This window comes from Littorina saxatilis, linkage group LG2, assembly GCF_037325665.1.
Source record: "Littorina saxatilis isolate snail1 linkage group LG2, US_GU_Lsax_2.0, whole genome shotgun sequence".
Taxonomy (NCBI): Eukaryota; Metazoa; Mollusca; class Gastropoda; order Littorinimorpha; family Littorinidae; genus Littorina; species Littorina saxatilis.
In genome coordinates, this window is record NC_090246.1 from 71289558 (window position 1) to 71315815 (window position 26258).

Here is a 26258-nt window from a genome sequence, read left to right on the forward strand (position 1 = left end):
AGTGTAGTCGACGAAACCGCGCAATGCGGAATTGAAGGCTGCACTGGTTGACTTCGAGATCCGGAAGGACCGGAAGTCAGTGAAAACTCCATACTGCCGCAGCCGCCGTAGCGTGCCTGCGTGGACGGATCATCACCTCCGGCGAGTGCCGGTAGTGCAGCCGACAGAACCGCGCAATGCGGAAGCGAAGGCTGCACTGAAACCAAAAACACCAGTTTCGGAAGCAGAAGCATGCCCTGACAAACCGGAAACCGGAAATGCCTGTGCACGAACATCATCCTGCAGCCCAGAACCTTGTGAAGGTAAAGGGTAGGCAGGACGACTATCCGGAAAAACTGGAGCTGGATGAGCTGACGTCACTCCCCCATCAGAGTGGAGTGATGCCTGCTCAAGCCTAGGCACTAACAGGCCAGAAGGCGTACGCTGGAATCCACCCACTGGTATCCGGAAGGAAGCACCAGAAGAGGAAGCAGCGTGTCCGGCCGAAACCGGAAGTGTAGCCGTCGGAAACCGCGCAATGCGGAAGTGAAGGCTGCACTGGTTGACTTCGTGATCCGGAAGGACCGGAAGTCAGTGAATACTCCATCCTGCCGCAGCCGCCGTAGCGTGCCTGCGTGGACGGATCATCTCGCCGGCTCAAACACACAAGGTCAGCCACAGAGCGTCAAAAAGTGAACCGTCCTCTCCGAGGTGAAAAAGACGTATGAGAATAGGCACGTGTTCCTAGAGGAAGTGACGTGGCACACACCCGTATGGGAGGTAACTCCCAGTGTGCTGGCCCATTACCAAGCTACTTTCACTTTCGTTTTGGTGATGGGGTTGCTTCCCTTTAAAATTTTTAGCCGGGTAAGCGTTTTTCAGTGATAAGCATCTCAGGTGACTCAATGCTAATGTGATTCGGAGTAAGAATATGTTATTTAATTGAGATTTGTTTGTGATTTCAACTAATGGGAACACTAATGGGAACCAGTGCTTGGGTCTCACCCAGTTGGGCACTTTCTTCTGCACACCATCCCATGCATCTAAGTCTGAAAGAAGCTGAGACCAATGGAATGTCTCGCAGTCTGTGAGGGAACCCACCTTGGGTTCGCTCTGATATCTTGAGGCTGATAAATTGTTTCATGTTCTAAGTCTCCTTGAGCAGGGTGTTGCTGTGTGCTGGATGTCTCATCAACGTGTTTATCTCTCATCTATTTGGGCAGCATGTTGAGATTGATGAGATGTCTCATTGTTGGTCTGCCATGCGGACAGTTCTGAAATCACACCAAGAACTCATCACAATAAACAGCTTTCATTACAATTGCTTTTCTTCTTTGTTTTGCATGCAAAAGGACCGACATATTTTGCAAAGCAGTACAGCAGACCACAGCTAAATGTGTGTGTAGAATTGTTAATCAACATGGTTGACTTTCCACAATCACTATCAAGTTTCCTGTTAGGGTTTCACAGACACACAAACACACTCAGCTAATACCTTACACATAACAATAACAGACACTATCACAGGTGGATTTTGCCAAAATGCAACTTACCCATGGCTGTTCTATTTCCCCCATGTGGCACAGCAGCTGCACACACCAACATACCTACAGTTAACTCAAGCACAGAAAACCTGTCTAATATTAGTGACATGAAAAAAAAGTAAAGATATGTAATGTCTAAACGCAAGTTAAACACACAAATTCTGTCTCTCTTTTGTGGTAGGGTATTATTCTGTTCAAAACTGTAAAACTGCTGGCCGATGTGAATAATAATAATAATAATAACGGGCATTTATAAAGCGCCTTATCAGAAGTTCAAAGCGCGTGACAACAATACATGTATACAAAAATCATACAATCACTGTCAGATTCAAACAACACATCATGCACATCTCACATCCCCAGACTCTATACTAAGGAACTATCTGTAGTGTTGTTGGAACAAGTGAGTTTTCAAATTGGACTTAAAAGATGAAATGGATGGAGAGTGACGTAATTGAAAGGGGAGTGAATTCCATAACTGAGGTCCATAGTACGAAAACGTGCGGAAGCCATGAGCCTTGCGTTTAAAGCGACCTTGACGGAGAAGTCGAGCATCAGAAGAAGAATGAAGGGTGCGAGAGGGAGTGTAGAGGGAGACCATTTCAGAAAGAATGCGTGATGTATTGTGTAAAAAAATTCCATCTCACACGGCATAAATAAATCCCTGCGCCTTGAATATGTGCGCGATATAAATTGCATAAAAATAAAAATAAAAACAATAAATAAATCCCTGCGCTTAGAACTGTACCCACGGAATACGCGCGATATAAGCCTCATATTGATTGATTGATTGAAATGTGGGAATGGTTCAAGGGAAACAACTGCAGTTAATAAAACTGTCGATTCAACTTTCAAGGGAGACAACCGCTGATTTGGAACCTGAAAATCATTTCGTACTTAATCAATATTCATGGACAGGACTTTGGGTAACATTCTTAAAAAAAGCTTACCAGGCGCAGGTCTGAAGCATTTTGGCACTATTTTGTCCCTCTTATCTGGGTTAAACTATGATTTTTCACGTGTAGTTTTCAAAACATTTATTTTTGTTTTTGCTTTTGCAGAAATCCGCGAAATTGCGGAGATTTGGATTAGCCCCCTTAAAGATGAGACATTTCTATAATTTGGGCATCAAAAATGTGTTTTATATCGACACATACCGTGCATATATGGCGATCCGCATACAAATCTAATCTTTGAGTACTGCAGCCCATTCTCAGTACTGCATCCCTTACCTTCTTCATTTCACCAGTGTTGAGATGAGTGCCAATCATGATGGACTTGCGACAAGAACGAGAGGCAAACATCATCCGCACTCTTGAAGGCCGACACATAATGCCCTGAAAATACACATTCACACCATGATCAGTCAGGAGAAAACAACAGAGATAAAAGATTAAACCGAACATTAATTTAATACGCATGCACGTCTGCACGCACACCTGCACACATGCATGTACGAAAGCACACATGAATGTACGAAAGCGCACATGCACGCACATACACACACAAACACACACGCTTAGCAAAATGAAGACAAACTTACAGGGGAATCAGTCAGCATGAAGACGAGCTCCTCTATATCTGTAAAACAACAAATGCACACAACGCAAATCATTTGCAACATTATCACATATCTAGAACATACACAGCCACTCTCTGTCAGTCAACACATGGCTGTTTACCTTAGCAGTACAGTGGAACCCGCCTTTTAAGACCCCCAATTTAAGACTTCCCCCTTTTTTAAGACCTTGACTTTTCAAATTTTCTATTCATAACATCTGTAAATTTACCTCATTTTTAAGACTCCCTCCTTTTTACATTTAGTCAAGTTTTGACTAAATGTTTTAACATAGAGGGGGGAATCGAGACGAGGGTCGTGGTGTATGTGTGTGTGTGTGTGTGTGTGTGTGTGTGTGTCTGTCTGTCTGTGTGTGTGTGTGTAGAGCGATTCAGACTAAACTACTGGGCCGATCTTTATGAAATTTGACATGAGAGTTCCTGGGTATGATATCCCCGGACGTTTTTTTCTTTTTTGTGATAAATACCTTTGATGACGTCATATCCGGCTTTTTGTAAAAGTTGAGGCGGCACTGTCACACCCTCATTTTTCCATTAAATTGATTGAAATTTTGGCAAAGCAATCTTCGACGAAAGCCGGGGTTTGGTATTGCATTTCAGCTTGGTGGCTTAAAAACTAATGAGTGAGTTTGGTCATTAAAAATCGGAAACTTGTAATTAAAATTATTTTTTTATTAAACGATCCAAAAACAATTTCATCTTATTCTTCGTCATTTTCTGATTCCAAAAACATATACATATGTTATATTTGGATTAAAAACAAGCTCTGAAAATTAAAAATATAAAAATTATGATCAAAATTAAATTTCCGAAATCGTTTTAAAAAACTATTTCATCTTATTCCTTGTCGGTTCCTGATTCCAAAAACATATAGATATGATATGTTTGGATTAAAAACACGCTCAGAAAGTTAAAACGAAGAGAGGTACAGTAAAGCGTGCTATGAAGCACAGCGCAATCGCTACCGCGCCAAACAGGCTCGTCACTTTCACTGCCTTTTGCACTAGCGGCGGACTACGTTCAGTTTCATTCTGTGAGTTCCACAGCTTGACTAAATGTAGTAATTTTGCCTTACGCGACTTGTTAAGACCTGATTTTCTCAGATTTTTAGAAGTCTTAAAGGTGGTCGTCTACATTTTTGCTTTTTTTCAATAATCTTATGGTTAGATTTCAATACAAAATTATGTCAAATGATGAATGAACCATGGGGAAAAAAGTTATAGAAAAAAAATATATATGTAAAAAAAGATTTTATTTTTGGGAAGCGTGACTCACGCTTCCAATATTTTGTTTTCTGTTTGCTGAGATCATGTGCTATGCCTAAAAATACTGACCAATCAAATTCATGTGACTATGCTTATAGCCACGCCCAATCAAGTGCAGCAACAGTTTGACACTGGAGCGTTGTCCACGCTTTTTTTTAAACGCACGAAATGCACGGCATTTGAGAGGAGTTTTGCGCTTGGCATTTTCCAAATAAAGATATCCTACTATGAGTACTACGCTGGAATAATACAATGATTTTCAAACGGTCACACTGGCTCCGTCTTTCCTGATCGAAAGGGGGTATATTGTTGATATTTGTAGATAATAGACTCTGCATTTTAATGGTCAAATGGCGATTTCGGTATAAAAATGTAGACAAGGACCTTTAAAAGGTGGGTTCCCGCTGTATATCAATTCTAGCTTCATGCACCTCACTCAGCACAAGTCAAGTTCATGAAACACAGTCAATACTCCTCTCAGATACAGATGTCACTTACTAAACCCTTGACTTACGATGAACGAAAGACTAGCAGAGCTTGCTACAGTAACAACAAAATATACTCATAATGACCATCTTTGCCAAAGCTCCAGTTCTTGCTGACAGGTGTAGACTTCAGTTTGACTCTCTGTGTTGGAGGCGCTGCACATCAAGCAATAAGGACATGAGAAACAGAAACTGTTACAGTGAAACACACTAATAAGATTAAGACTGCTGACAATCCGAGAAAATCAGATCATAAGAAGGAGGTAGAGTTAGAATAGAGATAAATTCACAACCAAAGAGAGACACAACCACCCTCCCCCCCTTCCTTAGTTGTTGATACAATACACACATTTCTATATTCTTTTCACTTGTCAATCAATGTTTTGACATAATCAGACACAAATTTAAACTGGCTTCCAACATCTGGCCAAGTAAACAGATGAAATACCATGACAAACTTTCTTTTCCTAAATTCCCCTTCTCTGTTAACTTTTTGGAAGAGGCACCTACCTAACAGTGCAGCGCTATTCACTCCATAGTCAATCTAGTAGGAATCACCTTTGAGAGCTGGTTTCGTTCCAATTTCCATGTAAAAACAAATTTTGTATCCAACCAAAACCATTTTATTACCATCAGCGAGCAGGGAACATTAAAATTATTGTAAAGGCAGCGCCAGTCAGAAAAGCATATAGCCTAATGTTTTCCCCTCAGAGTGATGTGATCTGGTGTAGAGAGAAAATTTTAGATTTTTTCGCAAACACAAAAATAGGCATTACAATTTTCTTATCTAATCCCAAGCGCAGGTTGGCAAACACACTGTAAAAAATAAACACACCATACCTGTTTCATCAATAACAAAGTCAAATCCATTCTTCCTGAAGATGTCCAGGTTGTCTATCAGTATCACTTCATTGCTGGCAGTAAGCTCCAGGCACTGTGGGCTGTACACAGAGCAGGAGAAGTGTCAGCACCATTCAGACAATATGGCATGGGAACAAGGATCAAGGATACATGAAAAAGTCTCAAAATGGCCGATGGTTCCAAATAATAGACTAGTTCTGAGGATAGAGCACAAAAACAGCTTTGAAATTATGTCTTTGAGCTCACACAAAAAACGGTTCGATTTTCCCCAAAAGTCTGAAAATTCTTCAGAGAAGAATATATTGCTATCTCCAGATGTACCCCTTGGAAATGAGATCGCATATATTATGAGAAAAACTAGAGACTATTTCAGTTTGATTGTCTTCTAAATGGGGCGAATCCTGAAGACTGCCTGGTGCATTATTTGCATTCAAATAACAAAAGGTCAAAGAACATGACAAAATCTTGAAGAAAAAAAATAGCAATACACAATTACCATAACCTTTCATGTTGCAGACAGATTGCAAATAGACAGACAGACGCATGCACACTAGCATTAGCAACACTGACTGTATGAGCTGTTGACTCGGAATAGACAGACAGACACATGCACACACAAGCAACATACTGTATGAGCTGTTGATTCTGAATAGACAGACTGACGCATGCACACACAAGCAAAATTGACTGTATGAGCTGTTGACTGAATAGACAGACAGACGGAAGCACACACAAGCAACAGACAGTATGAGCGGCTGACTCTGAATAGACAGACAGACACATGCACACACAAGCAAGACTGACTGTATGAGCTGTTGACTCTGAATAGACAGACACACGCACACACAAGCAACAGACCGTATGAGCTGTTGACTCTGAATAGACAGACTGACACAAGCACACACACTGTATGAGCGGCTGACTCTGAATAGACAGACACATGCACACACAAGCAACACTGACTGTATGAGCTGTTGACTCTGAAGAACTGTGTGTCGTTGCAGCATCTCGAAGTTGTACTTCTCATCTGTGGCATGCTGGTCCACAATGAACAGGTCTTCGCCATTCTTGGCTATGATGAAGCCAAGGTTAAACTGTGCACAAATACGCAAATCAAGTGTCACACAATGGAAATCTTATAAATATCAAGCACCCACTTATTTACACATTCATTTACACATGTGAACATACACATACAGTACCCCCCCCCCCCCCCTCTAACACTCCCTCCCTCATAAGACCCTGTTTTCTCAGACATTCTGTTCATAACCTCTGTAAATATACCTCCATTTTAAAAATCCCTCGTTTTCAAGACCTGATTTTCTAAGAAAACTACAGGGGGTTTCCACTGTATGCAGAGCACAGCTTGCATTAAACATGCCATGCTTTCTCTGAGGCAATAGCTTTATGAACAGTAAGAATAAAAAGGATCTCTTGCTTTTTGTAATCACCTGCCATAATTCTCAAGGCAAAAGCTGCTTTCAACTTAATCTGATTTCAAGAAGAATCCGTGTAATCAAAGAGAAAAATGTAGGCAAAGAAAAAGTCTGTACCTGCCCTAGCACATCCATTTTGGCAAACATGTCCTTGCTGAAACAAAAAACAAGTCGCGTAAGGCGAAAATACAACATTTAGTCAAGCTGTCGAACTCACAGAATGAAACTGAACGCAATGCAATTTTTCAGCAAGACCGTATACTCGTAGCATCGTCAGTCCACCGCTCGTGACAAAGGCAGTGAAATTGACAAGAAGAGCGGGGTAGTAGTTGCGCTGAGAAGGATAGCACGCTTTTCTGTACCTCTCTTCGTTTTAACTTTCTGAGCGTGTTTGTAATCCAAACATATCATATCTATATGTTTTTGGAATCAGGAACCGACAAGAAATAAGATGAAAGTGTTTTTAAATCGATTTTGGAAATTTGATTTTGATAATAATTTTTATATTTTTAATTTTCAGACCTTGTTTTTAATCCGAATATAACATATTTATATGTTTTTGGAATCAGAAAATGATGAAGAATAAGATGAACGTACATGTGGATCGTTTTATAAAAAAAATAATTTTAATTACAATTTTCAGATTTTTAATGACCAAAGTCATTAATTAATTTTTAAGCCACCAAGCTGAAATGCAATACCGAAGTCCGGCCTTCGTCGAAGATTGCTTGGCCAAAATTTCAATCAATTTGATTGAAAAATGAGGGTGTGACAGTGCCGCCTCAACTTTTACAAAAAGCCGGATATGACGTCATTTATCGAAAAAATGAAAAAAACGTCCGGGGATGTCATACCCAGGAACTCTCATGTCAAATTTCAAAAAGATCGGTCCAGTAGTTTACTCTCAATCACTCTACACACACACACGCACACACACATACACATACACCACACCCTCGTCTCGATTCCCCCCTCTACGTTAAAACATTTAGTCAAAACTTGACTAAATGTAAAAATCAAATCTGAAGTGTGGTAACAGCAAGCATACTTCCTAAAATGATTGCACACCCATAGAGAAACAACTCTCAAGTCAATCCATTTTAAGACTACGTGTACTTCATTTATTTGAGACTTCAGTTTCACAGATTGTATCTGTAAATTAACCTCTACGTTACATTCCTCTCTCTTGCAGAACTTCCCTCCATCAATACAATAGTATTCAACCGTTTAAACAGTGTTTGTAAAAATATTCATTCCGAAAAGTGTTTCACCCAATGATAAACTAAATACAGAGCCCAACTAGCTCAACCAAATGGTGCTAGCGCTTTGTACCTGCACTGATGATGTGTTGCACACCATCCGTAGGCAAAAAGCCAAAACTTCTTTTAATTGACGGAAACTTTGCCATCACTTCAGCAAATCTGCCATACTTTACTTTTAATGGGGAAACTGGACACTTGGAAAAACTGCTAAAACACGTTGGTCATTTTGGTGAATTTGCCGAAGAAACTAAATCCTTGCAACATTTCTGCACTCGTGTTCACACCTGATTTCTCGCTGCAGTTCCTCCTCGGCAGTCTTGTTGTCTGTGGGGTTGATTTTGGCACGGAATGAGCGTGAAAATTCGCCATGCTCCCTTTTGTCTGCAAAAACAAAATAACCTGTTTCAGTCACTGATCAAGAAGTTATTAATCCGCTGATTCTGCATGCATTCATGATCTGTCTCGTCCTATACAGTATCCGTACTAATTTAAAAACAGACAGAACATTCGAGAAAAAAACCCACCAACAACCATAGCGTGACTGCATTGCATAAACCAAGCCTAGAATAAGGCAAGAGAGAGACAGACAGACTAACAAAAAGGAAGACAGAAAGAAGAGAAGAAAAATCATATATCATGGTTCTCACTCTTCATTTCTTGTGATGTCAAACATTGCTGCAGCTTGTGGAAGGAAAAGGGCAGCAGAGATTCCGGTCTGTCCTGACAGTGTTCCTTGACCTATACAGCAAAGAAACAGTGCTTTAGTCAGTACACATTCATCTCTGAGAACCCTTCCTCTCACATCCCTATACCTTATTTCTCTGCCTCGTCTCACTGAAAAGGGAATCTTGGTGAGCTATAAACCTCTTTGACTGAAATAAAGATGCAGGGATGTTGTTACAAAACACCACCGACAGGACAAATGTCCTGAGATCTTCAGCATGAATAGGACATTTGACTGCTTTCAACAATTTCAATAGGACACTTTTTTGTGTGTGTGTGGACAAAACACTCCCTGGAAAGGCTCCAGGTAAACTGTATACATGTGCAATCAAATTAACCAGATATGTTTAATCTTGACAGCTTTTCACAAATTCATGGGGATGCACACCCCTTTTAACACCCCCCATTTTAAAACTTTCTCCCTTTCAATACGCTACTTTTCCAGACATTCTGTTCATGACATCTGCTAAGTTACCTCCATTTTAAGACCTGATTTTATCTGAATTTTGTAGGTCTTAAAAGGGGGGTTCCACTGTACAGTGAAGTCATACTTACAAACTGAGTAACAGTCACTGACGGAGCTGAGGGATCCACATCTTGATTTGTTGCACCACTGAAGGTCTCTCCCCTCACCACCTGCACACAATCAGCCTCTCCCTCCACACCCCGAGACGGTCGAAATTCACGCTCTGCTGAGCTGCAGATTCTTTCGGAGTCGTTGCAACTGGGTTGCAAGTCTGTAATGGCTTTTCCGCCATCATCATTATCAATGGATTTTGAGCCATCATCATTATCAATTGCTTTTCCTCCATCCCCATTATCAGTTCTGTCTTCATCGAACCCGCCGTCTCTCTGATTTGAGAAGCTGGAGCTGGTTGATGAAAGGGCGGTATGTAATTGATCTGATTCACTGTGTGAAGTGACCCCATTGGTTCTGAAGTCTTCCAATGTACGTTCAGCCTCGCCAGTCGACTTCCGCACTGCCATTTCTGAGCTGCTCTTCTCAGCACTTGTTGAAGATACTTCATGAAACACAACTTTGAGAGAAGCTGTTTGACTACTATCATCTACAATGTGAACAACATCCTCTGTAGAGGCAAGCGATGTTCTAGAGACAGGGTGATCACTGTCTTGTTTCAAACGCTCTTCTGAACTGCTACCTAACCTCATTGTATCGTGAGTACTGGCTGTTGCTGAATCTGTTTCATCACCTATTATCACAACTTCACTGGAAGCAGATTTGTTGAGTGGTGATGATGCATGAGACTCATTAGTTACTGACGGTGAACAAGAGGAAGCGGTGAAAAATCTGGTGATGGCGCCCTTCTCTGGTGAAAATCTGGCAGGCGTGCTGTGACTCTTGGTCAGTATGAATGTTTCCATTTTTCTCTCTGTAACAAAAAGAAGGCCAAAATAAAGACCATTTGATGTTAAAGTTAAACAGCACAGGTGTGTGTGAGAGCATTAGTCTATAAAGCAATCATAAAAATTATGAATCATAGGGCCATTGATACCGTAACACATTTCTGTACAAGCTTACGTTTTCATTTTTATGACGCACGCATGCTGGCAACACAGGAGACTTGAAACATGTACACAAGTTCTAGCAGAGCAGACGAGAATAATACAACTTGTTAATGCAGCAGGAATGTCCTCTTTTAGGCTCCTGACCCATAAGCAAATTCTGCCAAAGATATTGCTAGTCCATGGTGAAAGCCAAGAAAGTCATACCTGCCATGAAAGGACACCCTTGGGACCAGCCAAGTGTCCCTACATTGCAGGTGGCTTTTTATGACAGGTATGCTTTGTTCCAGACACAAGACACAGGGATCCAATAGACAAAAACCGGAAATAACTGTTGTGTTTTTACAAGTTGTGGAAGAGTTGCTTTTCCTTGTTTTTCCTTGCTTTTTTTTATAGAAACACTGAGGCAAGCTACACGTGACATTGTAGGCCGGCTTGCCTTAGTGTTTCCATGGAATCAAGGAAAAGCAACTCTTCCACAACCCATGAAAACTTGATAGTTATTTCCAAACATCAACAATAACGACTTACGTTTATCAGGTTGTGATGCTACAGGTGATGAAATGCTGCTGTGATCGCTTCTGTCAAAGGCACTGCTGAAAGAACGTTTCAGTCTGGCCAAGGAACTCAAGCCACCACCGTCCTGACAAACACAATTATGATAAAATATCCATTATATCACAACATTGAGATTTCATAGTAATGTAAGAAAATGAACACCAAGTATAACGAAAAAGAAAATTGCAAAACAATAAACATTTAATAAAATTTAAATAAAATTTAAATAAAAAATACCATTGAATAAAGAGAAAAACAAGACAAGCAGGTTCAAGCAAGTGATAAATATAATCGAATTATCACTACTGGTCACAAGGAAGAAAAACAGACAAGCAAATAACAAACAAAGGAAATTTCATACAAATCCTGTACAAAAAAAAGGCGATAACTACTCAGCTAAATTCTTAATCCTATCGATAACTGATGGTACCAGCTCAGTTTTCACATACTAACTGCAATAATGACCATTAAGCTCAAAAACAATCACATCTTTTAATCATCATACCTGACTTCCATTTTGTGAGCTTGTGGCCAACCTGGAAAGAGTGAACAATGAAACCGTTGGTCTGACATTTTACATTGACTTTACAGCAACAACAGAAACCACTCAAGGAATTTTCAACAGTGAAATTATCATGTCCTGCAGACTTATTCATCTTTACTCAGTTTGCTTTCCAGTTCAGATTTAGATAAAAAGCAAAGAACAAATAATAAAATCTTACCTACCACCTTGTTAAATGTAGGCAGCAAAATCAAATGTAAGGTATTAGTGAATACTTTTTAACAGTAAATACTATTTACAGACTCTAGTACGCATCAGATAGTCAACATTAACAGCTATTGTGTTTTCAGCGTAGCAATAGGGCCCGATATTTAGACGAGACAAGTATAATGCCGACGAGTCGAAGATGAGTCCCATTATACTTGTTCGAGTCTAAATATCGGGCCCTATTGCTACGATGAAAACACAATAGCGTTTATATAGCTATTCTGACATTAAATTCTGTGCTTAAATAATGTTTTTGTCAGCAACAAGTACTAGAATGGTCCATGTCGTTGATTGCAGACGACGGTTCCCTTTCCGCATGAAGCCACGGAAATAACCGAACATTGAAAAACCCACGGACATGTATTACGGAGAAAACTCGAGATAACCGGATGTTTAGCATTATGTCAATATGCTAGGAATCATATGACGTCATGACGTATCATGCTTGCCTACGTAGATTGTATGTTCGAAAGTCTGACTTCTGTTGGGAATTCGTGTGGTGAAGACTGCGGTAAATCTGCAGATGATAAGAGAACAAGGATTGTCTCAGAAGAAACAACTAAATGTTTCAGATCGGTAACTTCATTTCAACATTGCACTATACAATGGACGTTCTATGTGACAGGAGAGTTTGCTGATTTTGTGTTAAACATTGGAGAGATCGTCTGCTAGAATCAGAGATAGGTCGCTTCAGATTGCAGCTTCTGGAAATTTGCAAGGTTTGTTGCCTGTTAAAGAACTGGATTTTACACGTAATGTATGTCATGTACAGTAAGCAACAACAAAAACACACACAAAGCAAATGGCATCGTCTGTTGACTAGTCACAGAAACAAACCTGGCGAGGTATGCGTGTACTTTATACACGTGGAAGAAACCGGAACCATGCGTCTTTGTTATTGCCAATATGCTTTTGGATATTGGCAAAAATGGCCGACTTCCGTAGCATTATGCTTTGATGATCGGAAAAGGGATGTGTGAGACCATCCAATCACAGCCCCCGAATTCCCCCACGTGTCCATCAGAATAGCTATATATGTACATTTTGTACATACCAATAATCTGTTCTTATAGGTTCTTTATTTCAAAGTAAAAACCGAACAAATATTATTGATTATATCTGAGGAGAAACTGGTGCTTTTAAGAAACTCACAACAAAAAGTAAGTCATTTCCCAAGCTGCTCACTTCAGTAAAAAGAACACCTGTCTTAGAGCTCTGACAACTCTTTGCTTTCCAAAGGTGTGTTATTAATGTCATGGCAGCAAACACATGGTTTTACTGGTTCCACTGTACTTACTTTTCTGGTGATGACAGTGAAGAATTCCTGGAGAATGTGGAACTCTCGTCTGTAGATGGGGATGCATCGTGGGACACTAGAACAGACCATTTAAAATGATTTCTTTCGGCAGCAGTATACCATAAACATATGGGACAGAGAAGGCTGTAAATAGTAAATAGTACACGAACTTAGTAATTTAACAATCAGCAACTGACTTGTTTGAACAAACAAACAAAAAGAAAACTGCAAAATTTCTCTTTGCACAAACTGCAAATCTAAGAGCAATTCTTGTTCACAAGTGTACACGATTTACATTCTTGTTCTCAAACAGTGCAGCACAACAAACAACTGCCTAATTCCATAACATTATTCACATCAGAACAACTTAGAACACAAAATAACAAGTCGCGTAAGGCGAAAATACAATATTTAGTCAAGTAGCTGTCGAACTCACAGAATGAAACTGAACGCAATGCAACGCAGCAAGACCGTATACTCGTAGTCCACCGCTCACGGCATAGGCAGTGAAATTGACAAGAAGAGCGGGGTAGTAGTTGCGCTAAGAAGGATAGCACGCTTTTCTGTACCTCTCTTTGTTTTAACTTTCTGAGCGTGTTTTTAATCCAAACATATCATATCTATATGTTTTTGGAATCAGGAACCAACAAGGAATAAGATGAAAGTGTTTTTAAATTGATTTGGACACTTTAATTTTGATAATAAATTTTATATATTTAATTTTCAGAGCTTGTTTTTAATCCGAATATAACATATTTATATGTTTTTGGAATCAGCAAATGATGGAGAATAAGATAAACGTAAATTGAGATCGTTTTATACATTTTTTTTTTTTTTAACAATTTTCAGATTTTTAATGACCAAAGTCATTAATTAATTTTTAAGCCACCAAGCTGAAATGCAATACCGAAGTCCGGGCTTCGTCGAAGATTACTTGACCAAAATTTCAACCAATTTGGTTGAAAAATGAGGGCGTGACAGTGCCGCCTCAACTTTCACGAAAAGCCGGATATGACGTCATCAAAGACATTTATAAAAAAAATGAAAAAAACGTTCGGGGATTTCATACCCAGGAACTCTCATGTCAAATTTCATAAAGATCGGTCCAGTAGTTTAGTCGGAATCGCTCTACACACACACACACACACACACACACACGCACAGACAGACAGACACACATACACCACGACCCTCGTTTCGATTCCCCCTCGATGTTAAAATATTTAGTCAAAACTTGACTAAATATAAAAAGTAGAAGGCAAAACAATTCTCTACCTCGATGAGAAGGAATCATGTTCACTCTGAGAACTGACGTGGTTGGTTCAAACATTCTCACAAGGGATGTCTGAAAACAACACATGCAACACAATCAATCTCTGCTGATTACTCTCGAATATTTCTGAATTCAAAAGCATATCTGGAGATAACGTTTGCTGTTCTTGGTTTACTTTATAACTTTTATCACGCTATTGTGTCACTGCCCTGACAATCCGTCAAGCATATGTGCATTTTTAAGTGTTCATTTTAACCTTGAACACCTAAGGACATGTACAATTCTTGAAAACACACATAAAAAGACAACACCCAACACATTCACAGCAAATAAACCACACACACACAAACACCACCCTTTCTTTTGTTTTGTTTCCCATGTTTTAGTTCATTCATGTTCAAACCTTAATGGTTGCAAGAAGGACTTTCTCCCCCTCCATGAAAACGTGGCGCTTGTCTGGCGTGACGTTCACATCCACAGATTCTGCAAGTAAACAACGAGATATTTTTGAAATGTAATTTTATTCACTTATTTTTTGTAAAACATCTTTACCATTTACTCAACAGACACACATTACAAGCTACAAGTAACAGGAACTCACTCAAGCTTAAGCAAAGTGCAAAACGGAAAAAATATAAATAATCAAAAAGAAAGAAAGGTTACATTTTTGGAACGTTTATTCAGGACAAAACAAAACATTCACAAGAACTTTTACCAAATTAATGGCCTTTAAAGAGAACAAACAAGGAACAAAACGGACAAAACTAAATAAATGATGTTGTGACTTACCCTTGAATGTCCCCAAGATGGTTGTAGCATTGACAATGTATACTTCCTTAAAAAGACCAAACTATGTTTGTACATATAGTACTACAGTGGAACCTCCACTAACGACCCCTCCAAAAAAAGACCCACTCCGTTTGCCGACCAAATTTCTGGGCACGGATGCATTTTACACTGTAACTAACCTCCGAATGGTGACACCATCCTTTTTTAGACAACTGACCTACCAACAAAGGGTCAATAACGACTTTGACCTGTTTCGTTGTGAGTGTCAAAGTTCGTAAATACCCAGCACACGCCCCGCGTGACGAAACTATCCTCAAATTCCCAATAAAGACCCCTCCTTTTTACGACTAGCATTTAGGGCCCGGCTTTGCCCAGGTGCACATCTGTGGCTCCTGGGCAGTGTGCATGCACAATATCTTGTCCTTGCTTTTGGCATCTCTGAGGAATGGCGACCACACACTTACATCCAATTTTATATATGTAATAGATTTCCAAGACATTTTCAAGGTCGTCAGTGGGAGGTTTTACTGTATTACTTTGCTTTAACAATGACAGTGATACACCAACAGCTTGGCTTGTGCAGACCTGGGAACCCCTGTTTTGCACTTGGAGTATTCTCAAACAAACTTGGTGTATTTTCAGCAAAATGAGCATACTCCACACAGCGTTTCAACATCCATGATTCAAACATGCTTCACACGCGTCCGTCGTACCGTTAATTAAGTTTACCGATACATTTAGAACAAATGCTTCTTTCATTGTTAACTGACAAAAACTGTAATCCTGTGACAAAATATTGGATCGGCTTCGGGATGCGCTTGTGAAAAAAAGTAGTGTAGGTATTTTTCTCATATTTATTTTCAACTGACCATACTAATCGTATTCTAGACAATCATGCATACAAAATATGGCAAAATCGTATGGGTTCCCGGGTCTGCTTGTGTGACCCACCTCTAGCCATGGCGATGAGAAGAACAGCAAAGGGATACTGGTGTCGATTGTAACTGTGGTAAACCTCATTGATCACCTTCATAATCTGGAGAAAAATAAGCAAGGCAGAAATGAAATACATGTCTGAAAGAAAAATCTAAAAACAGACTTGACTGCTAATGTTCCAAAATTCAGAATAAAAAAACAAGAAGGGCAAAGCCCATACGACTCACATGCTTGACCTTGACCTTTACATGACCAAGGTCAAATAACTAAACCTAGCAATGACATCATACACTAAGAACTGCTTTACACATTTTTCCTACCAAAATACATGTGACCTTGACCCAAGGTCATCCAAGGTCATGCAACACAAAGCTGTTAATTCAAGACATAGGAAGTACAATGGTGCTTATTGGCTCTTTCTACCATGAGATATGGTCACTTTTAGTGGTTCACTACCTTATTTTGGTCACATTTCATAAGGGTCAAAGTGACCTTGACCTTGATCATATGTGACCAAATGTGTCTCATGATGAAAGCATAACATGTGCCCCACATAATTTTTAAGTTTGAAACAGTTATCTTCCATAGTTCAGGGTCAAGGTCACTTCAAAATATGTATACAATCCAACTTTGAAGAGCTCCTGTGACCTTGACCTTGAAGCAAGGTAAACCAAACTGGTATCAAAAGATGGGGCTTACTTTGCCCTATATATCATATATAGGTGAGGTATTCAATCTCAAAAACTTCAGAGAAAATGTGAAAAATGTGAAAAATAGCTGTTTTTTAGACAACATTTATGGCCACTGCAACCTTGACCTTGAAGCAAGGTCAAGATGCTATGTATGTTTTTTGGGGCCTTGTCATCATACACCATCTTGCAAAATTTGGTACTGATAGACTGAATAGTGTCCAAGAAATATCCAACGTTAAAGTTTTCCGGACGGACGGACGGACGGACGGACGGACGGAGGGACGGACGGACGGACGGACGGACGGACGGACGACTCGGGTGAGTACATAGACTCACTTTTGCTTTGCATGTGAGTCAAAAAACAAGAATTGTAGGTTAATGGAACGTTTATTGACAAAACAAAACGTTACATTTACAATTTACAATTGTCAATAATAATCGTTCCATTAACCTACAATTCTTGGTTTTATTACTCATGTCTGAAACAAACAGGGAAGGAAGTGGACTCCCCTGATTATGCACACACACACAAACAGACACCAGGAAGAATAAAAATAAGGGGGAAAAAACCCCACCAAAGGAAGACTTAAACAAGGTACATGTATCAACAAAGTTCTCAGAAACATTTAAGTTTTTGCACCAACCTAACAAGACAAAAACAGACCATGACAAGGAACAACAGAGAAAAGTTCCACAACTCACTGTTAAAACTTAAATCCCGAGCTCCTTTATGGTTGTGTTTGCAAAGAACAAGAAATTGACCACACAGAGAAATGAGTACAAACAGTATCCCTGAAACTTTTGACAACTTTCTTTCTTTCTTTATTTGGTGTTTAACGTCGTTTTCAACCGTTCAAGGTTATATCGCGACGGGGAAAGGGGGGGAGATGGGATAGAGCCACTTGTTAATTGTTTCTTGTTCACAAAAGCACTAATCAAAAAATTGCTCCAGGGGCTTGCAACGTAGTACAATATATGACCTTACTCAAGTTACTGGGAGAATGCAAGTTTCCAGTACAAAGGACTTAACATTTCTTACATACTTTCTTTCTTTGTTTGGTGTTTAACGTCGTTTTCAACCACGAAGGTTATATCGCGACTATAAATTGACTATATTCTATACAAGAAACACTTAACAAGGGTAAAAGGAGAAACAGAATCCGTTAGTCGCCTCTTACGACATGCTGGGGAGCATCGGGTAAATTCTTCCCCCTAACCCGCGGGGGGTACTTTTGACAACCATGCCAAGTGTTGGCGCTTAAAGTCTTTGCATATTTGGTCATACAGTTCCTTCTGACGTTTCCGTGCATGCTCAATTTCTTGTTCACTGGAAACACCGCCATGAGGGAGCTCGGGTTTAATAAGTCTCTGGACAAATGTTCAAGGGCTGTCTATTCTAGGTGAGGTAAGAATTACCTTGGATGCATCGCACGGACGTTTGTTGATGAAGAGGAACTGTCTGTCAGTGCTGCTTCGGCCTTGTCCGTGTTCACACTTAGATACAAAACCCTCAATGCTGGCAAATTAGAAAAAAAATAAAAACATTAATGAATAATGTGACATTGTTGCTGCTAAGCTATCCGCTGGGAGGAAGCGACTTGAATTTTTCAGCAATGGGACTACAGAGTATGAAATGAAATTAAAAAAACAAAGACTGAATGAAACAGTTGGTACATTTCAAACCCAAAGAAAGCACAGTAACTTAATTCAGGATAAACAGAATCTGTTTAATTATCTTTCAAGGGAGTTAAACTGTTATCCAAAGAGTGTTAAACAGACTAAACCCTTCATAAGACCTGGAGTAATGCTTTTAATCTTTACCACCATTTCTAGTTCAGGGGTAGGACTAAGGTAACAAGAAGGGCAAAGCCCATACGACTCACATGCTTGACCTCGACCTTTAGGGTAACTAAACCTAGCAATGACATCATACACTAAGAACTGCTTTACACATTTTTCCTTCCAAAATACATGTGACCTTGACCCAAGGTCAAGGTCATCCAAGGTCATGCAACACAAAGCTGTTAATTCAAGACATAGGAAGTACAATGGTGCTTATTGGCTCTTTCTACCATGAGATATGGTCACTTTCAGTGGTTCACTACCTTATTTTGGTAACATTTCATAAGGGTCAAAGTGACCTTGACCTTGATCATATGTGACCAAATGTGTCTCATGATGAAAGCATAACATGTGCCCCACATAATTTTTAAGTTTGAAACAGTTATCTTCCATAGTTCAGGGTCAAGGTCACTTCAAAATATGTATACAATCCAACTTTGAAGAGCTCCTGTGACCTTGACCTTGAAGCAAGGTAAACCAAACTGGTATCAAAAGATGGGGCTTACTTTGCCCTATATATCATATGTAGGTGAGGTATTCAATCTCAAAAACTTCAGAGAAAATGGGAAAAATGGGAAAAATAGCTGTTTTTTAGACAACATTTATGGCCCCTGCGACCTTGACCTTGAAGCAAGGTCAAGATGCTATGTATGTTTTTTGGGGCCTTGTCATCATACACCATCTTGCCAAATTTGGTACTGATAGACTGAATAGTGTCCAAGAAATATCCAACGTTAAAGTTTTCCGGACGGACGGACGGACGGACGGACGGACGGACGGACGACTCGGGTGAGTACATAGACTCACTTTTGCTTCGCATGTGAGTCAAAAATGAAGATGGACACCCTACAATTTGGACATCAAAAATAGACTATTTCATGTTTATAGCATTGACATGAAAGGTGTATTTATGCAGAACTGCATACAAATCCCAACCCTGTACCTGTAAATTACTGTCCCTAACCAGTGGCCTGGGAATGTGTGATTACATGCACTAGCTGTACATGAACTGAAACAACTTTTATATTCTCTTTTCACAACAAGTTCACAGAACGTGACAAAACCTCAAGCGAACCTCAAGCTCACAGGTCTCTCACAAGCAGACAGGTCACTAGCTCGCACACCAACACTGCACTAAAAGTAAAACCACAAATGTTTGCATCTTCACACCTCCCCCCAATCCCTACTAGATCCTACACCCCTCAGAGACTACAATCAAGACAGCACTGATACCTGAAAAGATCGCTATGGTCAGGATCAGACTTGATGCCATAATCTGTGCACACATCTTCTGTAGGTGACCGCTGCTCAAACGGAAGTAGGCTTTGCAACTGGAAAAAAGAAGGCATTTTTCAGATAAATACGCTAAAAGTAAAACTGCTTCAAAACTGCAAGTTTGTCCATCATGTATAAATGTTTAATGTGCATGTGTACAAGAAGTATAATTCTGGAATGCAGATTACTCAACAAAGGTTTCTGCTGGCAGTAAACCAACACCAGTTTTGATGTGACTGAAGACCGGTGAGAAATAAAAAATCTGTTCACTATCAAAACAAACATTTGTTGGATCCACCTGTCATACCTGTTTTGGTCCAAATATGTTTGCAATGTTGTCTTTCACTGTGGCATTTCCGTTGGTTGACACAACAGGTGATCTGCTCCTACAAAAGGAAACCACTATTTCTCATTGAACACACTGTACACATAACAGAGTCCCCACTGGTTTTTAGAAACAAAATTCCATGACTTTTCCATGACTTTCCATGAGCATCAATAACATTTTCCATGACTAGATCCACAGGTCGCCATTTCCGAACACGCACACTTTTTACGTCTTGTCACTGCCAGTTTTGACACTGGCTTGCTTTGCACTGAATTTGAGTCAGTTTCTACGCAGTGTCTCTTCGACAAGCAAGTCAAGCATTTGCTGCGCAGTCAGATTATCGGTAATGTTTGCTGGTCCTGTCATTTCACTAAACTGGACCAGCCACTGTTTGTATCCATCTGCACTTTCGTAAATTCCGTTTCGTAACCGTCACTGTGACTTGACGAACTGTCATTTTTTTCACCGCGATACAGTTCATTGCGAATATCTTCCTCGGTAATTCGTTCCAATTCCGCATACTTTTTGTTGTCAAGAAACAACTCGAAAGAAAGTTTCAAACTCATCATCCTCCATCTCGCTTGTCGAAGCGCTAAAGTACTTTATCGATGCAAAAACAAAAGCAGAAAACTTTGACGAAACCGACTCATATGCAGCGCAGACGACACGACGAGATAACGGAAGGAAGTGAGCCTCGCTTTGGCTCAAGTGCCGTTAAAAATACCGTTATTCTCGTATGCAAATACGAACGAGAAGTTGGTCATACGAACAAGCCTTGTGCTGGCGACGCAAATCGCTGCTGGCTTGCAAAGGGGGGAGGGGGGGGGAGGGAATGGCTTGGCAACGAAAATCGCCGCTGGCGTGCTAAAGGTTAATTTTTCTTTCTTTCTTATTTTTGTTAAATTCCATGACTTTCCATGACTTGAATTGAAATTCCATGACTTTCCAGGCCTGGAAAATTAAAAATCAAATTCCATGACTTTCCAGGTTTTCCATGACCTGTACGAACCCTGACATAAGCATCTGCCAATGAACATTAAAGACAAAGGTGACTTTGTCCCCTCTTGAAGCACTTGTACCTAACACCAGCAATCCAAGGTAAAACCCTTGGACCAAAATAGGAAGTAATTTTCTCTTCAAAATCACGTACAGCTGAATTTCAAACTTCTGATATTTACACACACACAAAAAAGGGGGTTTAAAAAGACTAAAGGACAGAGAACAGACAAAAGAACTGACAGGCAGGCAAACCAAATCACCAGAAAGGCATCACTATAAATGTGAAAAACACTTGAAAAACCATAGAGATGCAATCAGATGCACCTGATAGTAAATAAATGTTGATACATGGACACCTTTTTGAATGTAACTTACCCTTTGTTAGTCTGGTTGGAGCAGGTGATCCTCACACCTGTGTTGACAATGCAGTAAGCGTTGAGCACCTGTACCATCTTACTGAACTCTTTCTTCAGGTTACGTTGGAACTCTTTGTGTCGTACCGGCAGTGTATGGAAGAGGTTCTGCATAGACACTGTTGTCCCTTGCTGGAAAGATAAAAAAGCAACAAACAGGTTTATGTGGCGCTGGGGAGGGGGAGGTTTGGGGAGGAAGAGAAGCAGAAGAATAAATGCTGCCCACAACCTTTTGTACATGAGAGTAACATGCAACTGAGTTGAACAGACAAAGATAATGCAAACTCATGTTCTAAAGCTGTGTTAAAATGCTTACAGTGAATGTCCTTGCAGTAAGATTACTCCCATGAAGTTAGCTAAGTCACCAACGTCTACATCTGGTTACCAATGTACACATGAATCTGCTTCAAAAAGGCGCATCACTCTGCATGGACAGAAAAAAGAAGGACGTGAGAAATTACTACAGGTAAGTGAAGGAAAGGTAGAAAAAACAGACTTGGGACAAAAATGACGAGCACCAGAAAAAAGCCACAGAAGAAAAAAACTCTGTTTATTTTGCGCCGACACAAACATAGCCTACCTGTCGAGGTATTGGTGTTTTGGACACAATCTGACCGTTTCCATCGTACTCCAGCTTTGTGCCCACTGCCACAGACTTGTGGCGAGTTGTGATTGTCATTTGACTGAAACATTTGCAATCAATGGTGAGAGTGAAGCAAAGTGCTTGCAAACTGGCAAATGACACACACAGACACACACACACACCTGTCCCGAGATAGGCCAATTGGTTCTAAGACGACATTAATCAATCAACACACACATAATATAAATCATGACACGCACAATCACACACACAATCACACACACAATCACACACACACACACAATCACAATCATGCACACACAAACAGAAATGGGCACAAATCACAAAGAAATGCACAAAGAATGTATCAAACCTGAGAGCACACAAGGAACTGAGAGCTTCTCCTCTGAATCCAAATGTTTCCACACTGATCAGGTCATTGAAGTCTGAAAGCTTGGATGTATGGTGCTTTTTTGCTGCAATTTAAAGCAGAAAATGCACTGAAATTTTCGAAACACATTGCAAAAGATTTAGTCAATGAACTGAAACACACTCCATTACTGCATGGAATAAAAACATTCTAAGCACTAAAGCAGGGACCACAACTACAGTCAGCTGTTACATGTAAACACAAAGCAAGGGTTGCCTACCTTCCTTTGCAAGTATAGCTCTACACTCTTGTGCTACTTATATGTACTTTTATGTGCATGTTTTTGATTTTGCTTTAATTAAATGTCAAATAAATTACCGTTATCAATTAAATAACAAAAAATAAACACAGAAAAGAGCAGCAGTAAAAGAAGAAGCACTAGAAGCCAAAAAAACCTGTGCTAGAAATTCATGTAGGTGGTCCCACAACGCACTAAAACTGAAAGGAACGGGTCCCGGAACACACCACATATCTGTTAATTCTATCATGCGTACCATCAGTACGTTTTCACAAAATGTTCTGTCAGATCTGTACCGACGCAAATTTATGGAGTTAATCTAACCCACATGATAATGCTTTTGTGAAGGCTCAGAGAGTTTTAAAATGTTGGCATTACTTTGACATGAGCACTCCAGAAGTTATGTGTTGGCGAGGAGTATATATCACATGCCTTTTGAAAGCAAGAAGAAGAACCTCCTTGCCTTTGGACCCCTCAGTGGAACTTTAGAGGATCTGAAGACAAGGAGGTTCATATGCTTGCTTTACAGTGGAACACCTCCTCCAACACTGACTGTCCAATCCACCAGAAACTACGAGCAGAAACATGGCCTGCGGACACACCAGTTCAGGAGAAGATCTTCGACACCCTGCGGAGTCTTCGCTGTACTGCAAACTTCATTAGAAGTTCCGGAGTCCCTGTCTGGGCGATCGAGAAGAAGAAGACATGCTTGCTTTCAAAAGGCACATTTCTCCCCAACACACATTTTCTGGAGCACTCATGTTAAAGTTAAAGTTGGGGGTTAAGGGACCCTCTAGGTTGAGTGTCCTTGGGGAGCCCTGGCCAAATACAAATTCTATAAATCAATCAAATTGTGATAAATAAAACACTTCACTTACTCAACCCAGCTAAGTTCTTCTCTTCCACTCCAGATCCATTGTCACTCACTTCAATGCTCTCACTGCCATACTCCTTCAATTTGACATCTGCATCAAATAAAAAGAAATTTTAAAAAAGAAAAAAAAAGAAATAAAGAAAACATTCACATTACCTAATCGTATATTAATAATTGATGAAAAATCAAACCATCTAAGACCTCAAGCAAGTTTTACAGGAAGATATGCAAGCAACCTAAGAAGCTATTGAGCATTTTTTTTGTGTTAGCAAACAAACATTTAAACAAATTCGTAAAGGAATAAATAAATCCAGCAATCAATACACACACAAAAGTCATGTCAGCATTATCTAAAGGTTCTTCATGTATATCAAAGCAAAGCAGGGACAGAAAAAAACTATAATTACAACTAATTTAATGTTTAGATCTCAAGGTCAATCTGAGATTAGTAATCCTTAATGCAGAAGCAAATATTAATCGTGTTACAAAAGAAGGAAAAAAGGCTCAGTCGATGTCAGCTGAAAATTTAATTTGACCCAGTTTAACCTTGAACATGGTTCCAAAGAGCCCCACTAAAGCAATACATTGGCAAAAAGAGAACAAAGCTGAACATTTAATTTGACCCAGGTTAACCTTGAACATGGTTCCAAAGAGCCCCACTAAAGCAATACATTGGCAAAAAGAGAACAAAGCTGAAAATTTAATTTGACCCAGGTTAACCTTGAACATGGTTCCAAAGAGCCCCACTAAAGCAATACATTGGCAAAAAGAGAACAAAGCTGAAAATTTAATTTGACCCAGGTTAACCTTGAACATGGTTCCAAAGAGCCCCACTAAAGCAATACATTGGCAAAAAGAGAACAAAGCTGAAAATTTAATTTGACCCAGGTTAACCTTGAACATGGTTCCAAAGAGCCCCACTAAAGCAATACATTGGCAAAAAGAGAACAAAGCTGAACATTTAATTTGACCCAGTTTAACCTTGAACATGGTTCCAAAGAGCCCCACTAAAGCAATACATTGGCAAAAAGAGAACAAAGCTGAAAAATAGTGTCTTCAAGTATGAACAATAAAACAGACAAAAAACAACACTCACAACAATTTAGAAACAAGAAATTAAAGGTCACAAATGTACAAGCTGACATGTTGTCTTTGATGTTTAATCCGTGCAAGAAAAAGTAAAAGTTTACTTAGTTTTTTTGAATCGATGGTGTCAAACAAATAAGTTTAATGCATGCGTATTTCAGAGAGCATAAGTTGTTCACCCTATTTCCTGAATTGAATTAAAGAGAAATAACAAACATACACACAGAGAAAAGGAGCAGCTTGCAAGGACAAGTAAAGCCTTAAGATTCTGATAATTTTTTTCTTCATTTTAATCATTACCAAGTGCAGCACCAAAATAATACAAAGAAAAATCAATAACTGCTTCCTAAGCACGGAATTTAACCAGATGAGCGCAAACGAATTTGTACAAGATTTAAATATACCATTTCTCTCCAATGACCAAAAAGGTGAATTGGACTCGGAGATTACCACGAAGGAATTAACTATTGCCCTTAAATTATTAAATAACGACTCAGCCCCAGGTCTTGATGGCCTCACTACCTGTTTTTATAAAGTATTTTGGTTGAAGATAAGGGATGTAGTTCATGCCTCATTTGTAGCATCATTTGTTAATGGCGAATTATCGCCCACTCAAAAACAAGCTGTCCTGACCTTAATTCATAAAGGTAAAGATTTACATAGGGACGATCTCGGCAATTGGAGACCAATATCTCTGACAAATACAGATTACAAGATAATTGCAAAATGTTTAGCAATGCAACTTTCCACTGTAATAGGTGATATTATACATGAAAATCAAGTTGGCTTTATGAAAGGAAGAAAAATAAGTAACATGATTAGACTCATTGATGATACCATAGATATTATGAACACAATGGATAAACCTGGAGTTTTATTAGCAGTTGACTTTCGACGTGCATTTGATTCCATATCCAAAGATTATATTTTGTTTGCATTTGATAAATTTGGTTTTGGGGATAATTTTAAAAAATGGGCTTCTGTCCTGATGAACAATAGTCAAAGTTGTATTAATTATACAGGGTGGATATCCGAATCTTTTCCTGTGGAAACTGACATTCGCCAAGGATGTCCATTCTCTCCAATGGCTTTTGTTATTGCCCTTGAAATGTTGGCGATCAAGATTCGTTCTGATGAAGCTATTAAGGGTATCCATCTGCCTATGTCACCCTTTGAGGTATCACCCATCACGGTCCTAAAACTGTTATTATATGCTGGT

General features: G+C 39.6%; 1 protein-coding gene across 2 annotated transcripts; it reads right to left on the reverse strand.

The window, feature by feature from the left end:
- Nucleotides 1-922: 922 nt before the first annotated feature.
- LOC138959635 (mismatch repair endonuclease PMS2-like) lies at nt 923-23989 on the reverse strand. 2 transcript variants are annotated; one of them, XM_070331197.1, is made up of 24 exons: nt 23958-23989; nt 22785-22887; nt 22409-22511; nt 21791-21960; nt 20396-20474; nt 20047-20144; nt 18388-18487; nt 16295-16379; nt 14958-15037; nt 14557-14626; nt 13282-13357; nt 11721-11751; nt 11189-11300; nt 9689-10524; nt 9058-9148; nt 8695-8791; nt 7266-7302; nt 6676-6806; nt 5692-5792; nt 4939-5007; nt 3067-3104; nt 2756-2860; nt 1533-1568; nt 923-1253 (listed from the first exon to the last, which is right to left on the reverse strand). In XM_070331197.1, the coding sequence occupies exons 3-24, from the start codon at nt 22505-22507 to the stop codon at nt 1191-1193; spliced, it is 2604 nt and encodes an 867-aa protein (XP_070187298.1). In that variant the 5' UTR covers nt 22508-22511; nt 22785-22887; nt 23958-23989; the 3' UTR covers nt 923-1190. The 2 variants fall into 2 exon arrangements, with proteins under 2 accessions (XP_070187298.1, XP_070187300.1); XM_070331199.1 differs by lacking the exon at nt 23958-23989 and adding an exon at nt 22145-22252 and having other exon boundaries at nt 22785-22804.
- Between the last annotated feature and the right edge of the window lie 2269 nt (nt 23990-26258).

Excerpts from the sequence above, each read along its gene's own strand:
- LOC138959635 (XM_070331197.1), bottom strand. The coding sequence starts at position 22,507 with ATGACAATCACAACTCGCCACAAGTCTGTGGCAGTGGGCACAAAGCTG. Across the intron at positions 16,380-18,387 it reads GTCCGTGCGATGCATCCAAG|ATTATGAAGGTGATCAATGA; the intron begins GTAATTCTTACC and ends ATTTTTCTCCAG. Across the intron at positions 11,752-13,281 it reads TCACTGTCATCACCAGAAAA|GTTGGCCACAAGCTCACAAA; the intron begins GTAAGTACAGTG and ends CACTCTTTCCAG.